General features: G+C 34.1%; 1 protein-coding gene across 1 annotated transcript in view; it reads left to right on the top strand.

Annotated features, from left to right (window-relative positions):
* Window positions 1-16,075, top strand: part of nalf2 (NALCN channel auxiliary factor 2) — a 111,509-nt gene extending 95,434 nt beyond the window's left edge. Inside the window, exons 2-3 of the mRNA XM_088926047.1 lie at window positions 11,133-11,304; window positions 15,768-16,075. Of these exons, the coding sequence (XP_088782173.1) occupies window positions 11,133-11,304; window positions 15,768-16,075 (480 nt within the window). The remainder of the gene's footprint in view (window positions 1-11,132; window positions 11,305-15,767) is intronic.
* Window positions 16,076-25,501: the final 9,426 nt, after the last annotated feature.

Genomic DNA, 25,501 nt, shown 5'->3' on the forward strand with positions numbered 1-25,501 from the left:
TAAAAGATAAAGCCTGAAGAAGACTTGTATATGCCAAAACATTGTTTTTGGAAATGTTTGTGCAGTACAGCAAATGTGTGTCCAGCTTTCTACTGGATGGATTTTACTGGACAGCATCTCAATGACTATTGGTGTTTGTTCTTCCTTTTTCTTCTTTGTGAAACAATAAAACCTAGTGCTTGAGTCTTGACACATTGTACTTTCAGACTACAAGTGGTGTGAATTCCCTATCGTGAAAGTGCCTGGGGGTACCACTTAGCAGAAGTCCTCCAAGGCATGAGTGAACATTTACACAGCAGCTCTTGCACCGATTCCATTTAGAATGAGAGGAAAGTGGCACAAAGCAGTATGTGACCCATGCATTGCCAGTCTTCATTACTCCTGTCATAGGCCATCAATCCAGATCCCTGTTGACTCAGAAATCAGAAGAATGTCAAGACTGAACTACCGACCTCAGTTTGCCTGTTGAGCAAATCAGAACACCAATTTTCACTAGTGGAGGAGAAAGATTGTAATTGGAATGGACACAAATGGGGAATGGAATGAATGATAGAACTGATGGTTCATTTCCTTTTGTTTTTGGAGGTGATGGCAGGAAGAGGGCAGGCCGTGCTAAGGCTCATGAAAACTGCTAAAATGAAAGTAAAGCTCAAATGAACTTATGAACTGTAGTGAGAATGCATTTTTCAAGTTAATATATGACTATGGCTTAAAGTAATGTCAGAATACAGGTTTGAGGCGAACCAAAGCTTTTCAGTGGAAAGTCATTAACTTTTTCTCCAGCTTAAAAAAATCAGTAAATCGGTAATGCTGCAGTTACACAAGGTAAAAATTTCAATTTTGTAGGTTTTGGAAAAATATGTCATCACAAGTGAATGTAAAATAATGCAAGCTTCACTTTTCATTACTCAGCACCTGTGTATATTTTTGTCGGTAGGGCCAAGATTTGTGTTTTCTAATACCAGGCAGATGGTAACCTCAGCATCCATCCCTTTTCTTTTATTAAACTCATACACCAGGTATTCTGACAGGGAAAGAAGCATCTGGTTGTTTTTCACTAACAAACTGGTGTGTTTTCACAGCTTATGCACCCCTGTTAAAGGTGAGGTACCCCTTTACTGTCTGGGTGGCATCATTTCTGTGTGACCAGTAATGCGTTTATATAGCAATGTCAGTTGCAGATTATGCTCTGGAGTACTGCTCTTATACTGTATATGTACATATACAGTACATGTATCTGTAAGTGCTGGTATTAATGGTAGGATTGTGTTGTGTGTCTCATGAAGTATTTTCTGGATACTAAATCTAAAGTGATTCACTGCTAAATCACATTTATCAGATATGGCATAATTAACTTCATATTCAGAGTCATTTGCAATATATTCCTTTTGTGTTTTTTATCACAACTCTGGCACAAAATGGTTCAGAGAGGCTGCTGTTTTCAATGTGCATGTTTATGGAATAGTTTCTTCCTTTCATTTCCAGCTTTGAGGTTTGATATAAAACAAATGCCTTCTAAGAAGTGGAAAACTGAAATTAGAACTATGAAATCAGATAGAAAAACTTCTTTTGCTATGTTAAGTGGAAAATAACCTTCCACCTTAAATATCAACATTATTAACCATATAGCATATGTTTAACAAATATTAACCTTATAGCATATGTTGATGTTTTTTTTTGTTATATTACTGTTCATACTCGTCATTTTCTAAAGTCTGTACTATGTACATGAGGAATTCAGTCTGAGGCTGGCAATCATAATTTAAAGATACAAGCAAGACATGATTTATTGATGATTCAATAATATGTTAATGTTAACATTACTGCATATAAATATACTTAAATATATTACGTATGTATAATATTGTAGAAATATTTCATAAATAGCTGGTAAACATCAAGACATATCTTTTCTTCAATGTCTACTTTATACAATATTTAACTATTGAATATATTAATGGGTGACAACTACAAAACACACACATTGATTTTGTTACTGAGCATAATCTGTATTATTTGGAAAAGGAGCTACTGTATTAAAAGCTGCTTTCAAGCCTTCCCTGTGTTATTGTTGGATGGCAGCTCAGCCCAGCCTGAAACAACACCCGCTATGGAGGTTCATATTCTCTGCCAATCTATTAAAAACCCCTGCAAGCCTGACAGCAGACATCTTTATGGAAAGGGCTTGCCAACGCTGTGGTCTGTGGAAGGACAGTCAATAAGGTCAGAGCATCCCATTAGTGACGGCAGCCGGTGTCTCGTCTCATGTGGTCAAAGCCATATTGCGGTTAAAAAATTAAAGACACGAACACGCTAAGGTTGTATTCTATAGTGAGCATTATCATTGTAGAAAAAAATGTCTGAAAACGTTTGAAGAATTTATTGCAGTTATCCTGGTACAATAGACCACAGAAATTTGTGTCATTTTTATATTTTTATGAACACAATAATATGACAAATGTATTACATACATTTTATTTTATATGGTGCCATTAATTTAAAAATCCAAATGCAATTAGTCTTTCAAGAATTCACATTTCCCATACTTCCAGAATAACCTTTTTTCTTTTTGTTTCTCAGAGCAAACAGTAGTATTGAATTGAGACTGGTGTAACATGGTATATTGTGTATTGACATATATATTATGACTTTTCTGTAAAGCAAATCATTTCCAGATGTGCTAAAGCTCATGTCCCTCGTTCAGTAGTGGACCTTAATTAACATATTAGAAGACTTTGCATTGTAAAACAGTGCCTTGAAATCAGGTACCCCAATAAAGACAAAGCTGTGTGTTAACTAGAAAATCAAGAATGGTATCTGTGCAGCCAGTACTCTTATAAATAACTCAAGTCTGAGTTGCAATACTTCATATTCCAGACAGGGAGAAGTCCTGTTTTAAAGTTTTAGAATCATGACCTCTGCTGGATTGTAATGGTATCACAGTAAAAAAGAAAGTAATGAAAAAGAAAGCCATACCAATTCTCATAGTCTTAACAACAAAGTAATTTGATGAGTGGTAAAAATAAAATAGGCATATTTTGCAACCATTTATCGCTAATTGGACTTCAGTAAAATTCATACAGTATGTTATGTTAGACGTAATAGTTTGGTTTATCCCACACTATATAATGCTCTGTTCTATCAAAATCGAGAAACGTGTAAAACAACCACAATCATTTTGTTAGTTTGCTATATAAATTAATCCTTCAAAATTTTGTTTGCAATTGCCAAACAGTATACATGTTTGTTCAATTACTTTATTGCCTTGTATATGGTAAAGAAAAGCAACACACAGGATTAAACCCACTAACGTTTTCCTAGAGTCAAAGTATACTTCCAAAAAAGTCACATTTATTTCAAAGGGCTTTTTAGAGCTTGTCTCTCTGGTTGTCAGGGAATAAATGGAAAAACTTTGCTACTTAAAATGTAAATTGTAAAGCTAAAAATATTCCCAGAGAAATAGGCAACAAGAAAAATATCTCAAATCTTAAATTAAAATTGTGTTTGAAGGAATGACATATGTTTAGAGTTGACATCCAGGAATTATATTTCATTTCTAAAATATACAAAAAGTGTGAGATTGCAGTATTGTTGCTGCACTGTGTAGGCAGTAAGAGCAGCCACTGCATGTGCCACTGCTACATGGAGGCTGAAAACAGACTGACTCCTGGAGTAGGCATTACAGCTCTTGTACCTCTTCCATCTCCGCTGTAGCAATCTCACAGACTGACAGACATCAGCTGCGATGATCCAAGTCTTGACACCAATATGACAAGTGCAGCTTATATCCTCTGGGATTTGAACAATGCCTCCTCTTGCTCCATAGCCCCACATGGCCTGTCCCCAGAAAGGAGAGAATTCTGTTACACCAATAGACCCTGTTACAGAGCCATGTCCTCCAAAACAAATCTGCACATAAAAATTCTCATCCAGATGGGTCTTGAATCAGACTGATGGTTGATTTAAAGAGTGCAAATGTTTATTCTCCAATGATAGAGTTATCAGTAAACCCATGAAGGCCAAGTGCTTGCTGCTCGAGCAATTACACTGCTATGCATGACTGTATTTGTCAACAGCTAAATACTAACATGTAATGATTTAACATTAGTCACAGTTCATTCTGGACTAGACCAGGTGACATAGCATTCTGGAGTGTTGATTTACAGCAAGGGACAATTATGCAGCTATTTATGGAGTTATTAGTAAATGTGAATTAGCTATGTGAGATTTTTATTTCAATGGTAACATGCACCTGGAGCTGTGATATCATGAAGACATCTTTAGAAAATCAGCCATTGACAAACATAGGCCTCCATTGTGGTAATCTGTGGAATTGCTCTGTAGCACAAAATCAAATCCTCTTTTTTGATTCTGCTGTCACAGGAGCTAAACTCTCACTACCACAGAACTGTATTGATGTTGCCATTATTTTAATCACGTATGATATTTCTACGCAGGGTCAGGGAAGCTTGTCAGTGCCTACCAGATTTCTACCTTAAGTTTTTTCAAATGCTCTAGGCAATCCCTTTACCAATTAAAGATTATCGACTAGTACAAACCATTGCAAGCCCTTAGACATGGACGATTGCTGACTGGCTTGGTGAACTAGCTGATTTCTTTTCAAACAAGTCATACTCCTTGGTACAAAATATTAGTTGCACTAGCAGCACTTGTGTTGTTAAGCTCCCTGTCAAAGTATAAATGCTGCCAGAAAATCACCAAAGGCTCCTTCTCACTATTTTTTCTTTTTATATCCATTATACCCCTGCAACAGACTGGTGTCCCATTCAATGTGTTTTTCTGCATTGAATTCTATGATTCCAGGATGGGATCCAGTCTGTCTCTACTTTTACCAGGAATAATAATGAAGAAATGGATAGAATGGATAGATATTTATTATGCCAAGTAGAAGATATAATTGTATAGTACAGTTACAGTCACAGAATAGTGATTTAGGCCTTTTTGGAGAGGTGCCTTTTGTGGTTTCTGAAATGAGAACTGACAAAAAAATATGAATATGTATGCAAATATTTGATACCAAAGATCTAGAGAGATAAGAAATTCCAGAAAAAAATTGATGAAATTGCAGAATTACATATTTTAGATAGAAATGTAGCATATTAAAATATTGGGCTATGATTTAAGCAGACTGTTTTCTAAAAAAACACGGATAGATTAAAGCGGCATTTTTGGAATTGGTGATTAGATTGGAGTCTTTACATTACCTTCAAAATATTTCTATTTAGATTAAATGTTTCCAGTCTTAAGTGATTTTTTTATCATAAAAACATTGTATAAAGAATAAAATAGCAAGTTGAAATCCAATCATCAGTTCTAATCAAAGCTATTATTTTATTATCAAGCTAAGATACAACATATTGTTTATTGTTTTGTATATATTTTTTGAAAAAAATAGTGGATATGCTCCCAGTTTTCTTCTTATTCCATTTTCTGGATTGCATTTCTAATCTTGAGATAATGACAATATGACCAAAAACAGCATTGTGAAAAAAGTAAAAATTACAACCTCCTTCTGTCCTCTTTAATTTGAGTAAAAAGGAAACTTTGACTATTGCAAAACCATAAAAAAAATCAAAAACACATGTACAAAAGTAACATCACTATGTGATAAAACACTCTTAAATACAGTATATTATCTTAAGGACTTGAAGAAGTGTGGACAGCGTGCTAAAATACATGTGTAACACATTTTATTAATGGAGAAATGACATATTTATGACCTTGTATCTTAATCACAATGGCAAGAGATTGTTTCAAGTACTTTAGCAGTTATGTCATTGATAGAGTACATAACCAAATAAATTATCAGATGTGTTTGAAGCCCTGGTTGTGACCTAAGGTTTTTTTTTCTTTTTTCACTTTGAGATCTTTTCAAAAATCACATTGTATTACAGCTGAAATTCTATTCAGATTTATTAACTTAACATCTCTGGTGTCCAACACTTACTTTCCTACAATTGCTGAATCAGAGATGCATTCCCTTTATCTTTTCTTTAGAAGTTGTCCTGCAGATTTTGAAATAATGTACAGTCCCAGTGAGATTCCCAGAGAATTATGGCTCATACTGTATATCTAAGGCCAAGCTGTCTGAAGAAAGCACAGGGTTCAGTTCTTAATGTTTTAGTCTTACACATATCTTCCAAAATTGTCTTATTCTGAGGTTAATAATATGGCTGACTATTCAGACTCAGCTTTTTTGCAAAAATAGGAACCACACGTAATGTTGAATTGCATTGTTTGGATACATTCATGGAAAAAACGGCTTCCAGGGAAACTTATTAAATTCTATTCTGTATTAATTAGAATTTGCTGCTTGCCTTGCTTTAGCAGTTCCAAAATAAAGCCAAGGTGTTATATATTTACATCAGTTTTTCAAATTGAAATTGCCCCCAATTTAGCATACATCTCTGGCTTAGGTTTTTATAATGTTTTTGCCAAGCAGATAAAAAGACCCCAGCAACATCTGCCCCTGAGCTTCTTCAAAAAAAAAACCTGGAGTGTGTCCACGAAAAACAATCATCAAAGATAAATCAATTTCTCAAAGTGTAATACTAAAAGATTATGAACACAGATCATAGTCCTCCTCTTCCCTTGTCATAGCATAAAAGATCCCCTTCGAAGCTGAGAATTGATGCAAGATCGTCTTCTACAAAAAAGGAACTGTACCTTTGACATTGATGAGAATAAGCACTGCCTAAGTAATGCAGTTTAAAATTAAATTCAAAAGAAGGTAGTCTTGAGCTATGCTGACAATGAATGATTTCATAATCATTTAGACTTGACAGGTGAAATGGCACTGATTTCTGATAGAGGAAAAAAAGACAAGATCTGTGGTCTGAATTTCGTTGTGAATAAAACTGCACAATGAATATGTCTTAATACAGCTCCACATTGATTATCTCTCTAAAAGCCACAGAATAATATCTGAAGAGCTTAGAGACTTGTGTCCCCCCCATTAGTTCTTCAAAGGAGAATACTATTCTGCAGCACTAATCCAGATCAAAGTCGCTGCAGCATTTTAAAATAGTAAAAACGGTACAGGGGTCTCCAGTGGACCCATGATAGTCTTGTTCTGATTGATGTAGAATCGTGTAATATGCACTGTCATTTTTAACTTCAAAAGAGTGGCACATGTTGGAAATATATTTCTGAAAGTTGAAAGGGGTATCCTGTCTTGCCAGCTGAGAGGGGTTTTCTTTGTATTTCAATCCACTGGAAAAAAAAGTCTTACCTTTGCACTGGTAAAGTGTTCATCTAATTGTGAGTACCTTTTGTTAAATTATGTCAAGAGAGATTTAAAAATCTAAATGTATTCAGTGCCGCACATTTTACAGATTACAATAAGTACAATCAATTTGCTTTTTTCTTCAGTAAAATGTTTTCTATGACCTTGACTGGTCTGGATTATGTCAGTGATGGGGTTTTTTGTTCCTTGTAACCTGCCAGCTACAAAGTTCTCCGTTTTGAAAACAATATCTTAATTTCCATAACACTGCAGTGACTTTATGGCTGTCTTATTAAAAGTTACAGTACCAAACTTTTAGTCTCCTCTTGTCACAAATGAGTACTTCTTGGGAATTTTCTTGGCTACAGCTCTTTCAGGGTGCTATGTCCCTTATAAGAAAGCAAATATAAAAACCTCTTTCAGACACTTTACTTTCACTTAATTACAGTAAAATTTAAAAATCAGTTTAAAATCTCATTTCTTGCAGAGAAAGGTTATAATGACCTTTTCATTGTATAGCCATTACTTCTTACCTGTAAATATATACACAAAGGGTTGTGCCATTAATTGATTTCTGTGTACACAGAATATGTGCTAACTTGTTATTTCTATGATACAGAACCCCATTTATCAGTTAATATATCAGTATTAGACTTTTATCACAGCAGTAATTTTAAATCGCCTAAAAATAATTTTGAAAATGTTTGTGACACATCATGAAGCGGCCATTTTTTTAAAGATGAGCTCTGAAAACCAATGACAGGACGCCTGCCAAAACACTGTTAAATAATGAAACAAACAAGAACATATTTCTTAAAAGCTTCATAAAAATATTAATATTGCATTTTTAAAGAAGTCTGTGTCCATCGAGGTAGAAATCATTAAGAGGGAGCTTTTTTCTGCCTTTTTATTTATATACAGTAAAAAATATATTGGATTACCATTGTTGTGATTTGATTTTACATTACAACATACAGTACACAAAACTTCTTTTAAAATTAAGACAATCCAAATACTTCTCTCGGCTCAATATAATGATGATTTAAAGACAAGCTTCTGCACAGACAACTGCATTTACCAAATGTGATGGGATCTTATAAATGAACTTTCTCAGTATTGAGAAGTAGTCAAATAAGAAGTGACGAAATTCCATGAGAAACCTGCAACATCCTGTATGATTAATGCAGAGAACAAAGGCTGGAGAAATTGTGGTTCTCTTGAGGTTTTTTCAACCTTTTAACTTTAAGACAAACAGCCCTCATTTGTGCAATGTAAAGCTTTAAGAAAATCCGTTATAACCAAAATTTAATTTCTGTTTGAATTATAACAAAAACTCTAACAATACTGTTTATAACTGACTTTGATACTCTACAAAACATTTGAAATTTTGAAATTTAGGTAACTCTTTGTATGCTTTATTTACATTTCAAGTAAAAATATTGTTCAGAAACATGATAAAATATGTTCAGTTTTACAGTTCATCATGGTTTTAAAATGTTTTTTATAATGCCCCAAGAGTAACAAAAAATAGATTATGGTAATAAAATGGTAATAGAAAACATACTTCTTGAGTTCTAGAGAACTATTATTAAAATCACACTGTGTCTGTTAACATGAAGGTGCATCAGCAAGGATGCATATTTTTAATCAAGTGTCATCTACATTTGAAATGGGTGCATCCCTTCAGGTGTACAGTATGTTTCTGTCTTCCCATTGATTCTCTACAAAATGATCTCTGACTTAAAGAAAAGATTAGCATTATCTGGCTAACTACATCCAGTGCCAGCTGATGACATACCCAGACACTAGAAAGATGGATCTGAGTGTTGAAATATCAGGAAAGACATCCAGCAAAGCAGAGAGCACGTGATGATAGTCCTTATTGATGGAGATGCTCTTGTTTGTCTCTGTCGTTGTCGGCTTGAAAGAAAAACAATCTCTTTATGAACAGCTGACACCTCAGGCACCCTCTTGATCAAAATATCACCTCTTGAAAGAAAACTGGCACACAAACAGATATACTCAGTTTCACATGTAATGTCTATTATTTTAGCTCACACAGAGAAGTCAAATGAAATACTTGCAAAATAAATATGTAAAGATTTTGCTTTTATGCTTCTAAATAAACACCTGATTTCATCCTAAAATCAATATGAAGGTTACATTTTAAATTGAAAAGTCCTTTCTACATCTGAATAACATAATTTGAAAATAACACTGTCTTTTAGTTTGTCCAAGGTCAGAAACCCATCTTTGCTATTTAGATTGGTATTAATCATAAGGAAATAATTAGTACTTTTTAATCTGGCTACAGGGTAATTGAAAAAAAAAATCTCACACTGCATTATTGTAATGTTTATTTATTTTACTGCTATTCAGCTATTTTATTAAGGAATATTTATATTCTGAAGTAGTTTTGGTTTTAATTGGAGGTTGATACATTTGAAGTTCAGCACTTGACATTTTATTCCTGTTTTACAGATTGAAGTGGAAATTTAGTCTTTTTTAGGGATTAAGTTGTTAGCAGCTACTGTATAAGGAAGTTTACCACATGCTACAAGGGAGCAGTCATGAATTCAGTGGATAAAGGTATACTGGGCAATATAGCTCACTGTTACCATGGCTGCAGCTGTCTAAAGTCAAATAGTGGTTCTCTAGAAGTCTAAACAAAACTAGTTTGTATTTTAATTTTTCAGACCCTGTTATTGTAGTCTAATGGTTATTGTACTGTGGGCCTCTCTGTAACTCTGGTTAAGTCCTATTATCATTAAAAATGTTCTTAGTAGTGTATCAGTATTTTCAATAATTGAAAGTCTGAAAGATGAAATATCATTTATGTTCAGTGATCAAATGGTGTGTTTCTCCACCTGTGTCAAAATGACTGAAACTGAAACTGACAATCCACTGAAAATTAATCAGATATCCAGTTTTCCAACAATTAGAATGAAGCCACAAATGTCAAATTTGGAATGGAAAACATACCACAATAGCTCCAATAATATACAGAAATAAATTTGTATTTTGTGTTTCAGATTTTGTTGTTACATGCACTTTCAAAATTGAATGCTCGTAGCAATATTACATTTTATCTAAACGAATAGCATGGACAGTTACCTTAGGAGGTTGTGAAACTCTTTTGTTCTTTTGAACAAGAGATTAAAAGAAGTGTTATTTGTGAACAAGGGATTAATTTGGCAATACAGTTTGAAACAAAACAAACAAATGCTACACTAGGTGTTATCTAAACCATAACATGTTACACACCTTAAGAAAAGACTGTAACAGCTACAGTAGTTGCCAAAAAGAAATCAGCATTTTTAAGCTTCAAAGGAAACAAAGATCATAAAAATGGTGGTGAAAATACTTTAGCATTTGCTGAAGTACAGTGAATAAATCCATTATTTACTAATAAACATGTACTAGCAGTAAAAGGAGACACTTAAAAAAAGCACTGCCAATGAAGTTTACTAAGTTCTATTTTTAGAGAGACAGAGGACTGATAAGATGATTTATAAATACAGTATCTTGTAGGAAATGCATGTAGGAACAGGATGTGTTTAGCTTATACAGTTCATATTTTTGTTCTATTCACTTATGGTATTGCAATCATAAACTAAACACATCCTTAACCTTGCATTACAAAACACAAACCGTAAACTTGCATTACAAAAATGTGCATGTCAAATTTAAAGGTAAACAAAATAACCATATATATTTTTTCAAGAAACAGCTTTATATGCTGTAATGAGGAAAATACATACTCTTGTTTTAAACGGAAACTTTCACTTGAGAGAGGTACATTTGAATTATTGTATTATTGTATGTATACAAGGTTTTTATTTATGTATGTGTTGAAGTCTTACAGTTTTTTTTCTTTTTCTTACAGTCAGTCTACAAAGCCTGGTTATGCTCGGAATATTTTAACGCCACCCATAGTCAGTGCCACCACAGAATTCCCTGCAAGCAATACTGTCTGGAAGTCCAGACCAGGTGCCCATTTGTGTTACCAGACAACGATGACCTAGTCTATGGTGGATTATCAAGTTTCATCTGTACAGGTAAGTGATCTGTGTAAGTAGATGTTGCTTGCTTCTTTATATCATTATAATAATTGGATGGTGAAGCAGCAGTGATAAATTAGATCCCATAACATACACATTATCTTCCTGTAATCTGAACTCGTCAGATCTCAGATGCTAAGCAAGCCTAATCAATACTAGGATGGGAGATCTCCAAGGAAAACTAGGTAACCTTTGCCTTCAGGCCAGAGTTTTCAAACCGACCAAACCAATGCCCCAATGTGGTAACCAGGGATGATGTGTTGTAGGAGCCGCATCCTTCAGATGAGATGAGGTCCTTACTACTTGGTCCTTCTGTAACACTTTTGAAAAGAGTAGGATTGCTAACGCCAGTGTCCAGGCTAATTTCCACTTTCCACAGTTTAAACAATCAAATTATGTATTCCTTAAGTTCACCCTTGATTAATGTGTTGAAGCAATTAGTTACTTCACATATTCGGTTGTAGTGGGGGCCGCTAGCAGATAATTACTGCTTTGTGTCACTTGGGTGGGTGCTGCACTTAAGTGGTTGATGAAGTGGGTACTCTCCTTATATGTAAAGTGGTTTAGGATCCTTTGAGATGAAAAGCTGTAAGTAAATGTCAAAAATATTAATCATTTACAGTACATGATAGCATAAGCAGTGAATATAATATAGAACAAAATCTAGAAATGTGTCCTATTCTACTGTAAATACCTGAGAAATCATGTTCCTAAAAGCTGTATTTGTTCTCTAAGTGATCACAACTTTTGAAATAAAAAGAGATTACGAATGACATTGTTATACAGAATCAGCATTCAGCATTATTCAGAGTCCAGAAGAAAAAAGCACAATGGTTTAAAGGAGAAGTGTCCTACGGTGTAATTGTCTGTAAACTATATAACCTTGAGAAAGCTCCATTGTGTGCCTCTTTCAATTTCCTCAACATTTTCAGTTTACTGTCAAGATTCAAAAGCTTCTTTATAGCAAGGAAGATTTAATTCCCCACTGCAGGCACCTATATTATAACAGTAGCTTATTATCATTTCACAACCCTTTTGGCTAGTTACTTCATTTGACTGCAGCATTATGCTGTATCAATAATGTTTCTGCCTTCAATTATTGTGTCAAAGAGTTTTGCGAAAGGATTCATTTGAAATCTGTTGACCTAAAATATACTTCAAAGCAAAAGAAGGAGCTGACTGATGAGACTTTAAAAGGCAAACATACTACTTTTCAGAGCAATGAATATTTAGAAAATGGGGGTAGAAAGTTGCATTAGTTACACAACAGAAACATATTCACCATTCTCACATTCTTTTGGCATTCTATAAAACCAAAATACAAACCTTTCTACTTTGTACGAAGGAATATCTGGTAGAAGAATAAAATGTAATACTCTTTGTTCAGCCTTCCTTTCCCATGCTGTTCCTGTGCAACCCTTACTGTTTAACATAATGATCTCACCTTAAGCTCTGCTTTTATTTTGCAGAACATACAGAATACACCATTCTGTCAGCAGAGAAGTGGCATGGTGGTTAGCACTGTTGCCTCACAGCTCCAGGGTCCTGGGTTTGACTCTGGCCTTTGGCACCTGTCTGTGTGGAGTTGGCATGTTCTCCTTGTGTTCGCCTGTGCTTTTACCAGGTGCTTTGGTTCCTGCCCACATCCCAAAAGCATGTAGTTTGGGTTTGATCGGCCATTCCAAATTGTGCCTCTCCACCTAGTTTGGAAGGTTTTTGGACTGGGCTCAACAATTCATTATTGTCCTTTGAGCAAGGTAGCCTTGCTTTGGTGCATCTCTTCGCTACAACCAATTCCGGTTAAGGGACTAGTTCTATAAAAAAAGTATAGAGTACTAAACAATTCTACAGTGTCAAAGTGTATTATTGTAGTAATGTAACATGGGTATACTTCCTTTACCTGTGTAAAATTGCTCACTTAAGAGTCTTGCTCTTCCTGACAGATACTGAAATATTGATACTGTACATGCCTTATGATTACACCACTTTTAAGCCTTACTTCCAAGGTTTTCATTTAAGGTATTTCCAGAATTCTGCAGATTGTGTGGTAACTACAAGTAATCAACACATAGCCCTTGACCTCTGTTTATTGCATTAGCTCCTTTGAAACGCAGAAGATTTAAGGATTCTCACAGTGTATAAAGCTCAGAAAGAGCATGAGTACAATCCTGCTCTTAGTGTGAAATATTCTGATTCAGGTCTATTTTGACCAGGCCCCAACAGAACTTTCTCTTTTGCAGCACTATGTCTGTGGAAATCATCATCGAAATCAATCAGAGACTGTATAACTCTCTACATTTTAAAGCACACTACAACTCTTACAGTGCCCTCCAAAAGAACCAAGACAGTGAGGTCTAAATTGGAATTTTCACTTTCAACTGTAGCAGTCATTTTGCGTGAAAAAAACATGACTCATGAGTAAAACTTCAAAGGATTTTTTTTCGATAAATTAAAAAATTAATACTTCTGAACCTCATTATTTTGAAGGATCACAAGTACTTGGACAATTGATGCCGGTTGACTTGTTTCTCTTGTTAGTTAGGTTTATGTTTAAAAACTGTAATGTAATAAGATATTCATTCTAGAACCCTGAACATATAATCAACCTCTCTTGGTTAAATTTCAGTGTTTGGAGTCTGTGGTCAAAATTCAAAATGTAAACCAAAGAACTTTACAGTAAAGAAAAGCTGGCTAATTTGAAGCAGAAAATAAAACACAGTTTAGAATTCTTACACAGAAACTGGCTGTGATCACAAAAACAATATTTCTTCATTCTAAAGTAAAATGACAGTTCTGACCCACTGTCCATTTACATTTGGGTGGCACCTTATCTTTTAATTAAAGCTTTTAATGGTTAATTTAGTTTTACTCGGTATGATAAAATTAATGAGCAGTATTTTTCCCAACCTATTATTATTATTATTATTATTATTATTGGCTTCAGGTTTAGCTTAATCCACTCATTATAAACTGTTACATTCAAGTTTTTCTTTTCTGCTTTTGAAATGAGTATTAAGCTGCACTACATATAGGATGATTTGTACAATTTTTTCTTACCTTTTTCGTGAAAACAATAGATATATGGTCAAGTTACTGGAAAAATGTGTCCGACAGCAAGTTTTACCTTTCTTGAAAGAGGGGAGGGAGAGAAAGAAAGACTAATTCAAGTTAATCTTTTCATTCCTTATATCTTCCTTCCTCACTGTTATCTATTTACAGTACAAGGCTAAGTATTCACTGAAAAGCACAGCCAGAAAACTTTTTTTATTACTCCAGGAGCATTATGAAAAAAAGGCATCTTGGCTGTATTTTTTGGGACCTCCACAATGGATGCCTAGCAACCAGCCTTTATTTTGTATATTGGAAAAGTGTTAAAGCAGTTTGTATGTGTGCAATTTGATTTTTTTGAAGAACTACTTCCAGCTACATAGATTGAATTATAATTTAATTATATTACAATATATTTATTATTACTATTACCGATAATGTTAAAGGTGAAGCGGGTTATGAATTGTGTCTTTTAAAATGTAAAATGTCTTTAAAATGTGTTTATAGAAGAAGTCCAAACATTTAACCTCACTCATAAAACATCTTGTATTTTTTCATTGCTTCAGTATGTCCAACCTAACCTTAATCACAACATTTTTTTTCTTTTACTGTTTCCATATGTTTTGAGTGAATGCATGTAATATTTGATTCTGTGTAGAAAAAAGCACTTCTTATAGTACAACAGAAATAATATAACTCTTCCTTTTTGTAGGCACAAATTACTTTTTAAACAGATCATTAACCAGCATTTGGAAGGTATTATGTTTTATTTTCTAGAAACAGTAATAGATTGTGATTTTGCTACTTTATTTTTTTAACAAACTAAAGAAATACATCAATTTATATTAAACATTCCCTTTGTGGTGTGCACTAAAGAAATAAAAATAAACTGTGTATCCTTTACACCTGTTCTAAGTGTTTCCAGAGTCCAGAGTTTCAAAATATGTCAGTATTCACACAGTGAACCTAAAAATCAGTGTAATATTAAATATGAAGCTCAAAATCCCCAAGTCATGAGAAATCTGAGGGCTCCTTTCATGTTATGCACTAGTATAGGGAAAGTATCTGGTGGGGTACGCAGAAAGTAGGAGTTTTTAATCACTTTCATTTCACAGAAATAAATACTAAATGTAAAATCTAATTGATGTTTGACTTTTAGGCAACATTATTTTTTTATCTGTATGATAAATTATTTTTCTGTAATCATTATTTTTTTCACTTTTTTGTTTACTGAGAGACAATTGCTAATGTTTTTAAGAAGCATTTCTTTAGAACCCCATCCCCCCCTTGTAATCCATACTTGTTCAGGTAATTCACCTCAGGTAAGACAACTGCACATTACAAAAGCTTGCCTTCACAAGCGCATTTTCTGCATGGTACATTTTAACTCATTTCTCTTGTCTGTATGATAGGGCTACTAGAAAACCATTTAACCAATGCAGAACCAGAATGTTGCGATGTCAGATGGAGCTCCTGTGATCCATCGGTGGATGGTGTCTGCAATGCGTCTACCAAATTCATGGACTCCACCACGTCTCACCATCGGTCTTCTCTACCTGTGTCGGCAGCCTCTCGGTTGTGCAACAGCAGACTCAAACTGTGTGTGCTGGTCCTCATCCTGCTGCACACCGTCGTCACTTTTTCTACTATACAGAACAATGGCGGACTCAGCCTGGAGGCCCTAACGGCTATGGAGGACAGCTCGACAAGAGAAGAGTGAGGTCCCCCCACCCCCGACCCCCAACGCCAGCAAAATAGGAATTGCTGTAAAAATGAGGAAATGTTCTTTTGAAAATGAGGTACACAGTGGTCCTATACAGAAAAGGAGTTCAGATAACAGGGTCAGAAAGGCACAGTTTCTGGTGTGCACCCTGACCATTTTTCTTCTTGAAAAAAGGTAAATGGGGAAACAGGTCCCTGGGAAGGGTTTGATACAAGTAGCCTTTTTCATCACTCCACTCTGTACAGTGGTTACATACCAGAGCAGAAGTAGAGAGAGCCCTTTTTAATAAAAAAAAAATAAAATAAAAAATTCAGAGATGAAGCCCAAACGTGCTGATGTTTTTCAGTGGCCACCTGTTGCTACTGAATTATTTTGAGTAGAACATTCATAAAGTACTTCACCTAATCTGCCACATACCTGATAATAAGGCCAGCAAAATGCTCATTTAGCATGAACAAAGAGTGATTAATTGTTGGTGTTTGTTAACCAAAACTTTAGGAATTATTGAAAGACTGAATCTGGAAAACAGGTGCTTGAGCATATTGTCTTTGGTATCAAAATACCAAAATGCAAAAAAATAAGGAAACAAAATGTTAAAGAACACAATTTGCTGTATCAAACCAGACACGTTTTGTAGTTAGACACTAAATAGACCATTATATGTGTGTATCATGGCAAATGTGGTTCAGTAGCACAAGATTATGAATTTAACCTAACAGCTGGGAACAGAACACCTTTAGTAATGCGTTGTTATACAGAATATGATTTTCACTTTCAGTTTAAATTAGTTATAGAGGCCATGGTGTTGTTTTCATCTTATTTAATGTGTACTGCACTTCTTTTAAGGAAAATCCCCAGTCAAATGTGTGTTTGCTCAACTGTTGCAAGTACTAAATGGTTTATACACACCTTTAGGTAACAGGGACTTAATTTAATAATTTAAATGGAAAATACAGGTAGGTGGTAGCTATGGTATGGTATGCTTTATAAAAACATACAGTATAACCAGTGGAAGCTGAAGGTGTTTAACAGATAATTATTGACTCAAACCAGCAGCTAAGTTTAAGCAAAGTGACCTGATTTGCATTGCTTTAGAACACCTTTCAACATGGCAAGAAATTATCTGTGATATTCATGTAAAATAATCCACATTGCAAAAGAAAGTTTGAATAGACCTGTACTATACAAGTTCCAAGTTTCTTCTTACATGAGAGTATGTGCAGTTTTTTTTTGTCAAGTAATAAATTACCCCTAGAGTCTTACTGTAAGTCTATATGCTGAATTTACCTTGAGAAACTGAATTGGACTGGTGCCTTGGTATCCAGCTGGCAGAGATCATTTCACAGTTTGGATACCCTTGAAAAGGTTAAAATATGGACAAAAAAGATTCATCTTGATTTCTCTTTTCTATATCAAGGCCATCTGTTTTTAAGGTGTGGTACTGCTATTGTTGAAGACTTTGCAAGCTAAAATATGTTAAAATAAATCATTTGCACATGTTTCAGCTTGTTCAGGATTACATTTTTCTTTACTGTTTTTCTGTCCTCAGTGTGATTGATGAATTTTCTTTTTTAAAAACATCTTTCTTCTTGGTTTAGTTCGGTTAAAAATCATAAGAAATAATGTTCCCTTGGATTCAAAAGAGACATATTCATTGATTGATAGAAAACATAAACCCAAAACATTATGTCTTCCAAAAGTACCAATTAATACACAGTGAAGCAATTGGATTATAAACTCTATAAACGTTAAAGATAAAAACAGTTCTGTTTGTGTCCATAGCTAAGCTACTGTGACGTTTTACATAAGCTTCTTATTTTTCAACTTAAATGCTTATATTTTATTATTGATGACAAAGATTAAAAACATTAAATAACTAGTGTTATGGTATGAATAATCTCCATTACAAAAACAAATAAAAATTATATTTTAATGTTAAATTATTTAAATTCAGTAACCATTACAGAAAGAATGGATCAAAATGTCTTTGTGAGAATCTTAAATTGTTTGGAACATTTTGAAGTTTACCCCCAGATACCATATGCATCTAAGCATCTAAACTGCAACAGTTGAAGCTAAATTGATTTAATTATGTGCTAGTTTCTGTATGTAGTAGTATTCTGTAGTTCTGTATTAGAACATAATGTCATTTATAATTTCAATCACCTTGAACACTTACAAATTCTGTGGGATGTTTGAAAACCATTTTGAAACAGGCATCTTTTATTGTTTTGTGAACTGATAAATTGCAAGAATTGATTATTGCTTTTATGAATGTAGCACACTTAAGGAAAATTCCTATATCGAAATGTTATTCTAAATTACTACTATTTCTGACCGGCTACAAAACTAGATTACCATTCTTCTACCTTATTTGAATAATTCTCTGGTTTAATCTTACTTTTGAGTATTGTAAAGAAATAACATGTATATTTATTCCATATATGGTTAACATATGGAGCCATACATAACTATAATTACTTTCCTCAGAAGTCTTTTAATTTAAAGAACTTTTAATGATAGAAAGTACTACACTATGAAAGATTTTTGGGGTATTTTTTATTTTAAACTTTTCCATGAGCTTTACTGTCACTAAAGTATAATTAACATTTGCAGGTTAGAATTCAAATTCTACATGTTCGAAAAAGTTTGTATTTGCTCACAATAATAGAATGTGAGCTCATCATGAATTGTATTGCAATAACTGTTAGCCTGCATCTGGCAACACAAGGAAATGCACTCATACTAATAAACAATAAAAGTGGTTTTATTTTTCAGCAACAAACTACAGATTGATGTTGGTACCAACCTGTTCTGACTTAAAGGAGGTCATTAAAGTCCACATTACAGATACGACTATAGGAAACACTTCTTTTTTGATGTGTAATCATCATGATGATATAAAAATGAAATATGAAGAGAATGCCCATCCTTTATATTTTAAAAGAACAATGATTTTAAGAATAGGAAGATAAGGGATATTTTTTAAGATGAGAGAATTTTTAAAAAACAAAACTCATGCACATGCACACTGGCATATACTGTACAGTACGTAACTACACAAGTGCATAAAGGTCGGAGGTATTTTATATATCTTACAAAGGCTGCTTGTATTCACATCCTTCTCATTCATCATGAACGGGTGCTTCCCGTCGTTTGGTGTGATGGAGCCATCTTTATAAGAAAACCCATGGGGCAAATCGACTTTTAGGGGTAAAAATATACAAATCTGGATATCTCTGCTAAGCCTGTATTCTTTAAGGGGAATACTTCTTATGCCATTTTATACACTGTGCTTTAATGTTTAGAACTTTTTTGCACTAGTTCTAATAACATTTATTTTCGGAGATGGTTTGAAAACTGTGCTATATAATTCAGTTGTATAACAAATATTATATCATATCTGTGTTTCTAGTCTTTACCTGTATCTGTAATGTTTTCTGTTTCTGTTGTATTTTGGGCAGAACAGTCCCTGCTCAATGTTTAACCCCAATAAAGAAATACAAACGTTCATTATACATTGACAGACTCCTGTTTTCTGATGGGAAAAAGAAACGTACGGAATAACTAATCTATGTTTTACTGTTTATACTTTGAAGTATTTTACCTAAGTCTGATGTTTATATCATGATTAAATCCAAATGCTTTAAAAGTCTTTTTATTTAGAAATAAAATTAGAATGAGAATGAACATATGCTCTGCTTGTGTTCTCTGTTTGCAAATAGCACATGTTCACACATTTGATTCTTCTTCTACTGATTTTATGTTTACTGGTACACAAGTTTGCCATGAGCCACAAGATAAAAGTTTGTTGTAGCTGCTTTTTAGAGTGCAAAAATCCTTCTGTCTTGCTGGGGCGCAAGGTTTGGATTTTATGTTCTTTAAATCCAAAACACTGCAGCTCTTATCAAGGTTGAACTGTACAGTCCAAAATGTTTATACATTTCACAGAAAAGCAAAATACCGATTAAACATTGATGAAGAGTTTAAACGGGGTTTGTTAGAAGCAGTTTATAACATCTGGTTCTTCCAAAAATTCTGTAGGTATTTTATGAAACTCTTTCCATTATGTTGGACTGGCCGCACAAACCTGGAGGTTAAGGTTAATCGTAACGCCTCATGCTGACCGGAGCTAAGTCTTTTTAGATGCTGATGTGTGTTGGCTGCAATTGTTAGATAGTCCCTAAAATTCTACTCTAATCAGAAATAACAGCAACATAATGCATTCTTCAAATATTATTAAAGAAATTCAATTTTCAGATAATACAAGTATAAGAAACGACCCCATGCATTATACTGTACATGCCAAGGAGGTGACACATTTACCTCATTCGATTTTGTTTTTAATAAACTGGTCTCCTTCGTTTTCTTTGTTTGTCATCTTAGGTTTTGACTTGGTTCAACCTTGCTGTTCACCTACATGAAACCATGGCAATGCCCTCCCCTGCCTATTTTCAGACTTGCCATTTGATAGTCGTCTTTTGTTCATCAGAGGCTTCTTCTGTCTACATTGTGAAAAGCTGCCATCACGCACTGGGTTTGGAATTTGTGTTTGGCGGGTGGGTCCCAACTTTGTATTTAATCAGAGCCAATGTATTTTGAAGTTTTGTCTTCACTGTTCCCTTTTTTATTCAAGTCAACACTCTTAACAGTAAAAAAAAAATAGAATGTGGAAACATCTGCTCCCTAACTAATTTATTCATTTCACCTTTCAAATGTGAGGGTGAGCTCTTTTGTTGTAAAAAAAAGGAGGGGGGGACTACTAATGAAACTTTGAAGTGAAGCACTACTTAGGTTTAAGTCAAATTAAAAAAGGATTATTAGAACAGCTGCTAATAATTTTCCATTACTTTGATTTTTTTTCAAATAAATGAAATACTTACATGCTGAATAAATTACTAAAAAATAACTGAGGTGGAGGCTGTACAAACAGGAATGGCACGATATTGCATGGTGAGGTTTTTCTCTTCCTAGCAGTGACAACTATTCTTATCCATACAACAGCCGTGTCATTACAGAGGCTTAACTACACACATAGTGAGCTTAGGTAAGTGTCCAATAAGTTTTTAATAAGGTTGAGGGACCTGTCATGTAGCAGTGATTTCAGGTGTTATTCTCTTACATCGGCTTGTCTAAATCTGTTTCCCTCTGTCTCAGACATTCTAACATTCTTTAGCTTCAGCTCCATTAATTACAGTTCTAATCTAGCTGTGGGATAGCATTTAATGGCATTTTTCTAGTCCCCCTGCAGCCCTGATAATGATGAGAGCCACTTGTAATGAAAATTTTATTTCTCAAACTTTAAAGAACATATCAGGCTGCCTTCAAAAACATTTCAGCTCAAACCTGCCAGTAAATGAAAACAGCTCTCCATATACTGTAGTACTATAGAAAGCAAATCTACAAAGGTGGGTACCTTATAGCAGTCTGTTCTGATCCCTGGTGACATAGTGGTTTTGAATAAGGCCTCTGCTAGCAGATTTGTGCCTTATCTGGAGAATATACCAACATAGGCAGAAACAAGTTAACAAAAAAGTACCACTGACGTTCTAGGTTTAAATTCTTGCTAAACTGCTAATACTAAGTTCTTGTTTTCTTATTTAGAGGGGATAAATTAAACCACTTGAATAAATTTAGGTGATGTAAAAAAGTAAGGTGATTTTTCCCTGTCACATTTTTATTTTTCTTTCTCACACCTCTTTAGGGTAAAAAAAAAGTTTTTTTTTCATATATACTGTATATGCTTGTGGTCTGCTGATGTATAACAGATTATACTGAACTTCATTTTTTAATTTTAATTTTTAATAATAATTTTTATTTTTGATACACAGTGCCATTGTGGAGTGGCAATACGTGCTGCTGCTTCATAGCTCTTGGGTCCTGGGTTTATCTCCAAAATGAGGCATATTTTATGTGTAATTTGCCAAATAAGCAGCTTTAACAAAACTGAATTAGAGCTACTGTCACCTTGGTGGTTTGAATAATCAGTTGTTAATTTGCTGAGTAGAGAGATTTTTAAGAATCTTCTAAGCGAGATTACATTTGGGGGGTTTAAAAGCCACCAGTCTAATATTTTAAAGAATGCAAGGTTACAGATCAGACAAGGATATTTGGCACAGGTTTCTCATTTGGTTGCAAGTAACCTGTTGATCAAAGGATCTTGTCCAGCTGTTTCATGAAGGATCACAAGCAGCAGATAAGTTTGAGACACCAACAAGATTTCACCCTTAAATGTTCTTCATTTTAATTTTCACTTCTGTCCTCAGTTCCTTAAATTGTTATTTGTTCAGAATTTGTCCTTAGAGTTGAGTTTGGCTATGTTTTTTGATATTTTAAATATTTGTATCAAATCCCCTCACCAACTCTTGTGATCAAGATTAAAGAGATTCAGTTGAATAAATCTATATATGTAAAGCATACCTTTAAACCTCAGATATAGCCCTGGCTCTGAAAAACCAAAGCACAATAGATCCTATATTTAAGGTCAAGTGTTAGCTTTGTTGCCTTTTTTTGAACTAATTCCAGAGAAATATTCATTTTGTAACGTGGTAACCACACTTGTACACAACTGTCTATATGAGGTCTTACTAAGGCACCATATAATTTTACAATAATGTCCCTTAATTAAAATTCTACTGAGTTCATTAGATAAAATCTTTGGCATTTGTGTTGCTACCCCAGATTGTTTCAAACAAAAACATATTGTATTATAAATGTTTCAACTTTGGAGGTTAGACTCCCTGCACTGGTTTCCATTTTTGCATTTTGGGACATGAACATTAACAGAAAGTTTTTTACTGGGCTCTTATACCCGTCTATCAATCACCAGTTCCAAGCTCCACTTCATGGGACTGTCATTAATATACTTTTTTTTAAAGAGATAATACACCCCCTAGTGGATAAGAAAGTTCTATTCTTCCAGTTAGACCAATCCAGAAGACATCAGATTCTAAGTTGATTAAATGGCCTTTCATTCTTTTTAAAGCAATAGATATTATGTCTTGAAATTTCTGTTATTAAATTTTATTATTTATGTTATATATATATAAGGAATATTTACTTTCTCCTCAGGTAAGCTGTATCCTTCTTCTTTGTGTTATTTTTAATAGCATGTAAAATTTAGTTGTGCAAACTCTAAATATATATTTAAGGCTTTTCACTAAGTCAAAAATGATATGCTTTCAGCTGCTAGCCATTAAAATACATGTAAAAAATCTGGATCATTATCTAAACCATTAAATGCCTGGAGGTAAGATAAAACTTTTAATGTTAATATGTGGCATGTTTTACTTATGTGCTTCCAAAAAGACAGAAATCTGGAGTAATTAAAATTGTATCTAATTGCATACAATAATAAACTTTATGGAAATATGAACTGGAGTATGCAGGAGAATGCTTTTAAATAATTATTTCCAGCAGAGGGCTCCTTAGTGAAATCTTAAGAAGGAACATACTGTATATTTTGCATAGATTAAACTATTCTGACAGTGGCAATAGTTATAATCCTTACTGACTGGAAATTAATCTAGAGAATGAAATCAACTGTTTTTGATTTTGTTTTCACCTCATCTAAGGAGCTTTGCTTAGTATACTTTTAGCAATTTACAGTCATACAGTTGAAATGGTTGTCTTTTTATGTTTAGCATTCCTGATGTACTCTCCATATGCCACCTGTTTTATAATTCTCAATATTCTGTTGAATTCATTTTGGAAGAAGAGTTTATATTCTACTTTGCTTCTCCTGTTTTTTATCCTAAAAGTGCCCTCTGAAACTTATGCTCACATCTGGTGAGCAAGATCCTTTTGGACACTTACGGTACCTAACTCTGATCCATTTGAATGAAAAACTAGATTAAACATGACACCTTAAGTGGTACCTTAGGATAGAAAGCCCTATCTTATCACATAATAAGGGTCTGAACAGACAATGGAAACTCTTGAGACTTTCGTCACAGAAAACACAAGAGATGAATGTTAGAGAGGATAGGGTAGGAGATAAGACTTTCTTCCATATATTTAGGCTGTTCTAAAAACCTCGTGGTATAAGGATAGAATAATGAAGAACTCCATGTTTATATGGTCCGTTTCTGTGTCTGATTCATTTGATGGATTGTTTAAATCACTCTTAACAGAATTTATGCTTGAGTCAGTCATACAGTATTCTTACAAGAGAGAGTAGGAGTTGTCATTGTAATATGATATGTAAAGATTAATAAATATGTAAATAAATGCCTTGCTTGTAATGGAAAAAAGACTAACTTTAAGCAAAGTATTTTTTTCAAATATTAAAGCAGTTGGTTAATCTTTAGAAAAGAAGTTTTTCTTACCTTTTAATCACCTAGCGAGCCAATGAGAGATGTTTAAAAAATTCAGTGGTGAAAAAATAATTTGCTGACAGTGGCCTGGAACATTTCTTCACAGATGGATTTTAAAAGACATATATTTTTCCCGCCCTTGGAGATCAAGTTGAAATATATCCTACAGTGTTAGAAATGAGGGGAGGCCAATTTCTCATTGTACTCATTTGTTTGCTTGTAGTTTAATAATCCAAAGACCTCATCCAACTGTTTTTTAAGGAACCTCCAGGCTTCAGGAAATTTGATTCAACAAAATGGCTTGACACTACAGTTTATTCCAAATGCCCACTACCCATTGCGTCAACAAGTGCCTTCTGTTCCTTTCCTAGATTCAGGTCCTTGCAACATCTATTTGCACCTTAGGTTCTTGTTTTGCTGTTTAGTACAACGTAACCCTTTCAGTTGACTGTGTCTATAACTCTCAAGATTCTGAATACTTTTAATGTATGACATTAATTTAAGACCTGAAATTATTCTAGTTGCTCTTTTATGAGTGCTTTCTAGTGTGGCAATAACCTTTTTTTAGTCCGTCAACTTATTATTTTGATGGAAATTTAAATTCTGCAATATACTGTAGCTTTTTTTAAATTGCTTCTTCACATTGTCTGAAAGAACAATGTGCTTAGCAATCTAACCAAGTGGATGATGATAAATGGTTGGCTAGACTCTTAAACCCATGACGCCGATGCTCCCAAGTGGACCATTGACCTCTGCTAACATCACTTGTCTAAAGTGCTGCACTAATGGAGACAATAGCAGAGTGACTGACCAAAAGGCCTGAGAACATGAAATGTGGGTGAGTTTTTTCGGGGGAGTCCTGCAGAGGGTTTTTGGTCCCAAGAGAGAAAACAATTAGCTATGATTAGAGAGAGACTTTGGTAAGAAGCCTAGTTAGTAGCTCAGAGAGTATAGCTTTTGTATTTAGTGTGTTTTCCTTGCATTGTGAAAAAAAAACCTACTGTTTATACCTTACAACTGCTTTTGTGTTTCTTCTTGGGCCAACCTGTTTAAAAGACCCCATTACAGCAAACCACCCTTTGCTGTGTCACCATCAATATAAACCCTT

Source organism: Atractosteus spatula, chromosome 9 (assembly GCF_055471065.1).
Source record: "Atractosteus spatula isolate fAtrSpa1 chromosome 9, fAtrSpa1.hap1, whole genome shotgun sequence".
Classification (NCBI taxonomy): domain Eukaryota; kingdom Metazoa; phylum Chordata; class Actinopteri; order Semionotiformes; family Lepisosteidae; genus Atractosteus; species Atractosteus spatula.